General features: G+C 46.4%; 2 protein-coding genes across 2 annotated transcripts; both read left to right on the forward strand.

The window, feature by feature from the left end:
* Window positions 1-1,648: 1,648 nt before the first annotated feature.
* Window positions 1,649-2,795, forward strand: LOC126767029 (protein phosphatase 2C-like). The gene is given in 2 exon segments (XM_050484648.1): window positions 1,649-2,058; window positions 2,060-2,795. Coding segments are annotated over 2 exon segments (1,146 nt in total).
* A 4,720-nt stretch (window positions 2,796-7,515) lies between these two features.
* On the forward strand, window positions 7,516-8,372 carry LOC126767028 (uncharacterized; the record flags this gene model as incomplete). Its single annotated transcript, XM_050484647.1, is given in 4 exon segments — window positions 7,516-8,016; window positions 8,019-8,053; window positions 8,181-8,268; window positions 8,271-8,372. Coding segments are annotated over 4 exon segments (726 nt in total), but the record flags the coding sequence as incomplete, so codon positions are not given.
* Window positions 8,373-9,237: the final 865 nt, after the last annotated feature.

Here is a 9,237-nt window from a genome sequence, read left to right on the forward strand (position 1 = left end):
CCAGAGGCCGACGCCTTTCTGCTGCTCCGCCACGTGATGCAGGGCGACACACTAAAAGGGAGGCGTCTTTATGCCCCCGGCTTCCCTCTGTTGAGTACGCTGCTGCACGCGACACGGCGGCAGGTTTCGTTGCTCCTGCCGCATCTGCACACGCACTTGGCGGCTGAGGACCTGTCCGTCGACGTCTTTGCCTCCCACTGGTTCCTCACTTTCTTCTCCACGCAGCTGCCCATGTCGGTGCTGGCGCGTGTGTGGGATTTTTCTGCTCGGCGGGTGGCGGGTGTGGGTGGCCGTCGCGGTGGGTCTTCTTAAACTGGAGGAGGCGGCGCTGATGGAGCGCGACATGGAGGAGATGCTGCTGCATCTGCAGCGGCGTGCACATCGGCGTTTTCGGCGAGCGCCTCTTTTGACAGCGGCCACCACTGCGGCAGGACGTCGTCGCACGGAAACGGACCGCATGAACAGTGATGGAGAACGAGGAAGAGAGCAAGCGAGGAGGAGGAGAAGGAGGAGGAGGCGCTGGTGCGCTGGTTCCTCAGTTTCCCTGTGGAGCCGATTGCTACTTGAACCACCGCCACCACAATATAAATATATATATAAATATACAAATATATAGACATTAAAAAAGAAAAGAAAGGACCAAAAAAATGAGTAAAGAATAGAGAGAGAGAGTTGAGGGAAGGGGCGGGGGGAGGAGAGGAGACTGCGTGAGGAGGAGGCTCAGCGAGTCTTTGTAGTGCAGATCTGTTTGCGATGGACGTTTCAGCCTTCATTTGACACTCTCACAGGGAGTGAGAGAGAGCCCGTCATTGTCCACCTTTCTCTTTCTCTCTCTCCACTTCCTTTTTCTTCTTTTTACCCGGCTAAGCTCTTATCTTTTTTTTTTTCTTTACTAGCAGATAACTTCGTCCAAGTTCTTTTTTTTTTTTTTTTCTCTCACTTTTGTTTGGAGCATACGTCCCAGTGTCTTTGCATTTCCCTTTTTTTTTTCTTTGTTCTTTCTCATTACCCGACCTCGCTTCCTCTCTCTCTTCTCTCTCTGTCCTCCCCCCCCATTTTTCGTCTCTGCAGGCGGCACAAAGAACTGTACACCCACACCCACGCACGGGCAACGGAGGGGGAAAAGAAAAGAAAAAAAAAGAGGCGAGTGGCGATCTCACGGGCCGATAAAAAAACCCCAGCAGGACAATACACTTTTTGAGAGAGGGAGTGGAAAAAAAGAAAGAAGAAAAATCAAAGACGAAGACGAGTGGTTGAAGAGCAAAGAGGAAGTCAAACCACTTACCCCCTCTTCTTTCTCCTCCTGCGTTTAGTTTTTTTTTGTTTTTTTTTGCTTTTCATTTTTTCTTTTGCGCCTTTTTTTCCCCCTTTTTTTTGCAAGGGATCTATTCGGTCTCCAATACCCATTGAAATACTTCGAGCATACATCAGTTGTGCACTTCCCTCCTTTTTTTCTCTTTTTTTCCCATCACCACCTCTTTTTGTATTGTACGCGTATTTTGAACACCAAATCGCGGTGAGAAAAAAAAGAGAGAAAAAAAGAAAAAAACGCGAAGGAACAAAAAAGGAAGAAACACCCCCTTTTCCTTCCATCCTCCTCTTTTTTTTTTTTTTTTAATTTTCTCCCACTACGCGCAGCGCCACAGCTATGGGACTCGTTCTACCAAAGCCGATTCTCAGCAAAGGCGTAGAGAGGGCGGGCAATGGGTTTGTCTATAGCGGGAGCGCCAGTCTCAACGGCTACCGGAACTCCATGGAGGACGCCCACATGATGTGTGCAGATGAGAAGAGCAACTTGGCCTATTTTGGGATTTTTGACGGCCACAGCAATGAGCACTGCAGTCGATTTATAGCGGAGCGGATGCCGGGGAGGCTGCGGGCACTGCAGGAGCCCATCCGCGCTGAGGATCTCGAGCGTGTCTGTGTCACGTTAGACGCGGAGTACATAGAGAACCACCCAGATGGAGGCAGCACCGGCACCTTCTGCGTGGTTCGTCCGGATTTTCGCGTGACGATTGCAAATGTGGGCGACTCGCGAATTCTTGTCGTGCGAAAGGGTTCTTCTCTTTGAGACGGAAGACCACAAACCGTATGACCCGCAGGAGCGGGAGCGCATCGTAAAGTGTGGAGGAAGCGTCCAGGGCAACCGCGTGGATGGTGATCTCGCCGTCTCCCGCGCCTTTGGAGACGCGTGCTTTAAAGTGAAGGGCACGCGCGACTACAAGAAGCAGAAAGTAATTGCCGTGCCAGACGTCTCGGAGGTTTCATGCCAAGCCGGTGACTTCATTATTCTCGCCTGTGATGGCGTCTTTGAGGGAAATTTCAGCAACGCGGAGGTGGCGCAGTTTGTGCAGAGCCAGGCGGGGCAGTGCTGGGAGGATCTTGCCGTCGTGGCGTGTCGAGTGTGTGACGAGGCCATCCGTCGTGGCAGCAAGGACAACATCAGCTGCATGGTGGTGCGTCTGGGCCCCGACAACGGCCTCGCGCATCAGTTCGGGAAGTCCTCTTTTGTCCCGGGGCCGCCTTTTCCACGGAATCACGAGAGCTGTCGCACCGCCTACGCCCGAATGGCGGAGCTCTCTGGTCTCACCTGTGCTCAGGCACTGCAGAAGCGCTACGAGCTCCTTCAGGCACTGGGGCGTGGAAAACTGGACACGTTAAACCCTCCCGTTCTTCGCACCGCCTTTGAGATGAGCGATGAGGTGGACATTGACACGGAGAAGCAGTTCTTTGGGCGTGGCCCGGCGCGTGGGAACGAACAAGCGTACTTTCGAGTCCCTCGCCGATGGCGATAGCTAAACGAAAGAGAGAGAAAGAGAAGAGAAGAGAACGAGAGAGAGAGAGAGAAAAAAAAACGAGAGAGAGAAAGAAAAAGAAAAGAAAAGGAAAAAAAAAGAGAGAGAGCGCACGGCGGGTCGTGGAGGTGTGTGTGTGTGAAGGGAAAGAGAGAGGATGGGGAGTGGCGATGTATGTGCGGCTCCCTCTCCTCTCTCTCTCTGCACCCCTTTTAGACACTTTCTCTCCCCCCTCCCTCCTTTTCCTTTTTTTCTTCTTTTTTTTTTCTCCTCTCTCCGCTTTCCTTCCTTCCCTTCTTTCCTCCCGTCGAGGCGGTTCAATTGCGTAGTCCGTGGAGTGGGTGGACATGGAAGGAGGAGGAGGGAGGGACGCGACCTTTGGCCGTTGACAGCGAAGAGAGAGAGAGAAAGAAAGAGAAAGAGAAACGGAAAGAGAAAAAGAAAAAAAAATATTACAGATGGAAGAAAAGAAAGGCGAAGGAGAAGACAGAAAGAGAGAAAGAGAGAAAGAGAGGGAGAAGAGAGGGTAATGGGAGGAGTATAAAGGAGAGAAAAGGGGGAGGAGGCGAGATGGAGGTGGGAGGGTGGAATTTATCAGGCGTTCGCACAAAGCTAAACGCTTGCCACGTCTTCATTTTTTTTTCCTTTTTTTCTTTAAAATCTTTTTTAAAGTGGAAAGAGGCAGCGCAACGCAACGTCACGCGATGCATGCGCGTTGCTCTTTCCTTCAGCGCTTTTTTTCTTTTTTTCCCTTTCTCCGACAATCTCTCTCGTTTTTTTTTTTTCTGTTTCTTGTGCTCAATTACCCCCTTCCTTCTTCCCCAAAATCTCACCGTTTCTTCGTTGACTTCTCCTCTCCTTTCCTTTATTATATATATATATATATATATATATATATATTTCTTCCCGCCAGTTTTTTTTTTGTTTTAAGCAAAAAAAAAAAAAGAGGACAACATCAGCAACACATTTTTGTTCGCTTCTCCTCTCCACGCCCTTCTCTTCTCCCCTCCCTTTTCTCTTTTTTTTTCTTTCTTCCTTTCCTAAGCGCTTACAGCAGCAATCACTTCTCGTTTTCTTTCTTTTTTTTTTTTAACCCCAGTTTTGTCGCTGTTGTCTTTCCTTAAACAGAAAAGGAAACGAAGAAAAAGAGAAAAAGTGAAACATTTTTTTTTTGTTTTTTTTTGTTTCTCCTTGCTGCAAAGGTAACGCAAACAAAGAATCAGACAACGCCAGAAAAAAAAAGGAAAAAAGAAAACGAAAAAAAAAAGAATTCCTTCCCGTCTCTCTTTTGTTGCCACGCTTTTTTTCTCACACTCTCTTTCTTCTTTCACTCTCTCGTTTCTTTTTTTTTTTTTTTTTTTTTTTTGCGAACTTGTGCTTTTTTCAACTTTTTACTTTATACTTTCAGTTCTTTTCTCTCTCTCTTTCCCCCTCCCTTTCTTTCTCTCTTTCTCTTTCCTTCTCTTCTCTCTCTCTTCTTTTTCTTTCTCTCTCCTCCCTGTGGGAACACGCAGCAGACACTCACGCGTGTATCCCCCCTTCCCCCTTCAGAAAAAAAAAAAAGGAGAAAGGAGAGAGGGAGGAGGAGGGGAAAAAAAGAAAAGAAAAGAACCGATGCTACAACGTGCCATCTTCCACGTAAGAGAAAAAAAAAGAAAAAAAAAAGAATGGGGAGGGAGAAAAAAGGAGAAGGATGTCGACCAGCCAGCAAAGGGAAACATCGATACCGCGTGTGTATGTGTGTGAGAGAGAGAAATGGGAGGGGCACCTTTAGAAAAAAAAAAAAAAAAGGTACTAAATCGGAGAACCCAATTCTGTTAGACTCTTCTTCTCTTTCTTTTCTTTTTTTTTCTTTTTTTCTTTTTTTTTCTTTTCTTGCGTTCTGCTACAGCGCATGCTGTGGCCACGTCACGTCGCCCTCCGTCGGTTTGGCTTTCTCTCTTTTCTCCCCTTTCTCCTTTTTTCATTTTTTTCTCTCCCTTCCTTTTTTTTGTCTATACACCTCAACTGACTTTACTAGCGCTTTCTCCCTTCTTTTCTTTTCTCTCTTTTTTCTCTTTCGTGTTGCTACCCTTCTTTTTTTTTTTTTCGCGCTTTCTCACTGTACGTTTTTTTTTTTTTTTTTTGTTTTTTTTGTTGCGCTTTTTATTTTAATTTATTCACTTTTTTGTTTTTGTTTTTGTTGGAAGGCGGTGAAAAGAACTTTAGCAAAACAGAGAGCGATGGACCTTTTGCTGTCATCGCCTCTCTTTTTCCCCTTTTTTTGTTCGTTTTTTGGTTTTATTTCTGTTGTTGTATCGATTCTCTCTCTTGTCTTTTTTTTTTGTGTTACACAGTCGGCGGCGTCTCCATCATGTCCATTTTGTGTTTCTTTCTCTTTGTTTCCCTTTTTTTCTTTTTTTAAAAATCGGGGGCAATGGGCTAGAACAGGCTTGGTGAACCGTTTTTTTTTCTTTTTTGCGTTTTTCCCCTTCTTTTTTAATGGTCGAACCCTGTGCAAAAAACAACAACAACTTTTGTCTCTCTCTCTCTCTCTCTCTCTGTCCCTCTCTCTCCTCCTTCCTCTCTCTCTCTCTCCTCTCACCTCGCCGCGTGTGTGTGTGTGTGTGTGTTTGTGTGTGTACAGAAGCAATTGCTTCAGAAGGTTTCACTCTTTCACTCCGCCACAACCGCAAAATGAAAAAAAAAAAAGAAGAAAAAAAAAAGAAGAAGAAAGATTGACAACAACATCAGAAAAAAAGCGGACTCGATAATGTTTTTCTCTCTCTCTCTCTCTCTCTTTCTTTCTCTCTTATTTCTCTCTCCTTTTTCCCCTTTTCCCACTCCCCCTCCCCCCACACACACATACATTTACAGGGACCCGTTTCACTTTCTTTCTTCTCTCTCTAAAAAAAAAAGAGTTTCGAACAAAGAAAATGAGGGAAGAGAGAGAGAGAGAGAGAAGCAAAAGGGAAAAAAAGAAGGAAAAGAACGGAATCTTCCAGTCGAGTGGGAGAGATGAGAAACAAGTGAAACGAGAGGCTCTACCGTTGGCTCGCTATTCTCTCTCTCTTCTTTTTCTTCTTTTTTTTGCATGTAGTGGTACTCTGTGCATGAAAGTGGAGAGCTGAAAAAAAAAAAAAGAAAGGATGTTGTGGATTTCATTGCAAAATGAAGGATGGCAATTACCAACGCAAGCAAAGAAAAAAAAACATAAACAACTAAGAAAAAAAAATATGCGAGAACGATGGCCTGTCACACATACGCGAACTAAAAAAAAAAAGATAAAAAAAAAAAAAGAGAACAGAATAGAGAACAGCTGGCGACGTGGTGGTGGAGGAGAGATGCCACACACAAAGGAGGAAATCACGTAAGTGCGTGTGAGTGGTGCAGAGCCACGGCAATGCGCCTTTTTCTCTCTTCGTTGCATTTCACAACAGGATGCGGCTGCAGTCGATGAGTGCCTTTTCTTTTTCTTCTTCCTCTCTCCAGCAGCGGTTTTTTTTTTTTTTTCTTGCATTTTCCCCCATTGTTCAACTTCTGGCGTCCTTCTCCCTCTCCTTTCCTTTTCCTTTGTTTTTTTTTTTCTGTACTGGATGACTCGCTTTCTCTTTTCTCCTCTTTTTCTTCTTTTCTCTCTCGACCGCCACGCGATCCATAAGAGAAGAGGAGAAAAAAAAAAGAAGTGAAGGGGGAGAAAAAAAAGTGAAGACCGATAGCAACTCTACAGAAAAAGAGACAAGCAAACAAAAAAACACAAGCAGAAAGGGTGAAAAGAAAAGAAAAAAAGAAAACAACAAAAAAAGACTTTATATCGAACGGAAGAGAAGAGGGTTTGTGTGCATTCACTGCTCCTTTCCGTTTTACTTTTTGTTTTTCTTTTTTCTCTCCTCTTTTCTCCTTTTTTTTTCTATAGACACTCACACAGACGCGCTTCAGCTCTCTCCATCTACCTCCCTCCCCTCCCTTCTCTCACTCTCTTTCTCTCTCGTACACTTTCTACTTCTCTGAATGTATAGTTCGAGTTGATTTACGTTCCGACTTCAAGCTCTCTTTTTTTTTGTTTGGACTTTTTCTCTTTGCTCTTTGCATATTTTTGTGTTCTATCGAGCTCGTCTCGCTATTTTGCCCGAATAAAAGTCTCTTTCTTTTTCTCCTCTTTTTTTCTTCTTTTTTTTTGTGCGTTTTGACAGCGCAGAAAGGAAAGAGTTTTGATACCATTGTTCAAGACGGGAAGTACCATATCCGGTGTTTTATTTTTTTTTATCTTTTCCAGGGTGTATTTGTTTCTTCCTTGATTACTCTTTTTGGCTTTTCTCTCTTCTTTTTCCTTTTTTTTTTGGTTGGTTGCTTTTTCTCCTCTTTTCTCTTTCTTTCTCTTTTTCCGCTTTATTCGGTTCTGACGCTTTTCTCCCTTTTCCGAGACTTTTTTTTTTTGATTTCTCGCGTTTTTTTGTTATTATCTTTCGGTCTCTCTCTCCTCTTTTTGAGTGCTCCCTTTGAACGGCATCCGGACACACACACACACACAATAAGGAAGGACTCTGGTTTGGCTGATAACAAGAGGATCAAAGCACGGAAAGAAGACAAAACGGGACGGAGAAAAAAAGAAAGGAGAAGAACAATAAAAAAAAAAGCAAAAAAAACAAAAAACAAAAACAAAAGAAGAGCTCTCTCTCTTTTTTCTTTTTCTCCATCGCCCAAGGTGTCGTGCGTGCCCACCACCACCACCACTGTCATTATGATGCTTATCAAGGAGGAAGGCCCCAACGCGGCGGGCAACAAACTTTACACCTTTATGGACCAGACGACGGTTGAGGTGCCGGAGCGCTACAAAGTTCAGGGCGTCATTGGCCGCGGGGCCTATGGAATGGTGTGCAGCGCCGTCGATCTTCTCAATGGGGAACAATTGGCGATTAAACGCGTTGGGCGGCTCTTCAGCGACGCCGTCGACGGCAAACGCGTGCTGCGGGAGGTGAAGGCGTTGGGCTTTTTGCACCATCGCAACGTCCTGGCCTTAAAGGACGTCTTCTTCAACGGCCGCCCCGAGAGCTTCACCGAACTTTACATTGTGACGGAGCTGATGGAGACAGACCTGCGAAAGATGTTGGATTCCCCACGGCTGCGGATGGGGGCCGGGCACTGTCAGTACTTCACACTTCAGCTGCTCTGCGCGCTGCAGTACGTGCACTCGGCGCATCTGATTCACCGCGACCTGAAGCCGGCAAATCTTCTCACTTTCTCTCAGACTGCAACTTAAAGCTCTGCGACTTTGGGCTGTCGAGGGGCTACTACGGCCCGGCGAGTCCGAAGGGGAGACGCCCCACGGCACGCCGGCAGCGGTGGCGGAGGCGCAAATGCGAAAGGCGCGAACGCTCACAGTGCGGCCGCGCACTCGTCGACCAGCGCGGGCGGTGGACAGGCGGAGAAGGAGATGACGCAGTACGTTGTGACACGTCCGTATCGACCACCGGAGCTGCTGCTCGTGAAAAAGAAAAAAATGAAACGACGGTGGACTTGTGGGGTGTCGGTTGCATCGCAGCGGAGAGTTTTCCAAAAAGACTTCACACACCAAACAAACTGACACAGCAATACAAGGTCTTAGTTCATTCTTTCTTTCTCTTCGTCTCTGAATTTCTCTCCCTTCCTCCCTCCCTCCGTCTCTTTCTCCTTGTCTTTCTCTCTCTTTTTTTCCGAGCTGAAGCGGTGCGTGTGTGTGCGTGTGTGCGTGTGTGTGTTTCGGGGGTGTCTGCCCGTTCATGGCTGCAAGGACGGTGACAACACCCGGTCATTTCCTGGGGATCTTATTTCGGGCCTGGGGGTGCCGTCGGGACGAACCTAAAAATGACGCCCGGTAGGGGTTAAAGACGCTTTAGGGGAGTGTGCTGGTGTGAATGCTGTATTGCAGGGGCGCGCCCTTTCTTTGTGACGTTGTTTTGTTTGTTGAGCAGGGTTTTGCCTTTTTTTTTTTTTTCCCCACGTTCTGTTTCTGGCTGGTTATGCTCTGAACATGACGTTTTTTCGTTCGGGGCAAACTTGGTTGTTTTTATTGTCAGTGAGTCGTCCTGCCCTTTTATGTGAGAAACGCCGATGAAAAATGACCAAAACTGAGTCCCCATGCAGGCAATTACGGTGGTGACCCCCAATTCCCGTGCTCCCCGGGGTACGGGTTTTATGATCCACCTTTTTTTTTTTCTTTTTTCCCTTCCCGTCACAAACTTTAGCGTTTACTGTTTTGGGATACCCACAGTGTAACGCTTGTCTTATTTTCATCTTTATTCGTAGGGGAAAAAGAGGGAAAGGGTTCCCCCCAGGACTCACTAGGGGCCTTTCATTTCACCCATCGATTTGTATCGAGATCCAATGGAGGATGACTACACGTATGAGGGCGAGGGCTACGACGGGGCTAGACGGGGCTAGGCGGGTTTATGGGAGGGCTATGGGAACTCAGGGGGCCCCCGGG

The sequence above is a fragment of the Bactrocera neohumeralis genome, unplaced genomic scaffold (genome assembly GCF_024586455.1).
Source record: "Bactrocera neohumeralis isolate Rockhampton unplaced genomic scaffold, APGP_CSIRO_Bneo_wtdbg2-racon-allhic-juicebox.fasta_v2 ctg3651, whole genome shotgun sequence".
Taxonomy (NCBI): Eukaryota; Metazoa; Arthropoda; class Insecta; order Diptera; family Tephritidae; genus Bactrocera; species Bactrocera neohumeralis.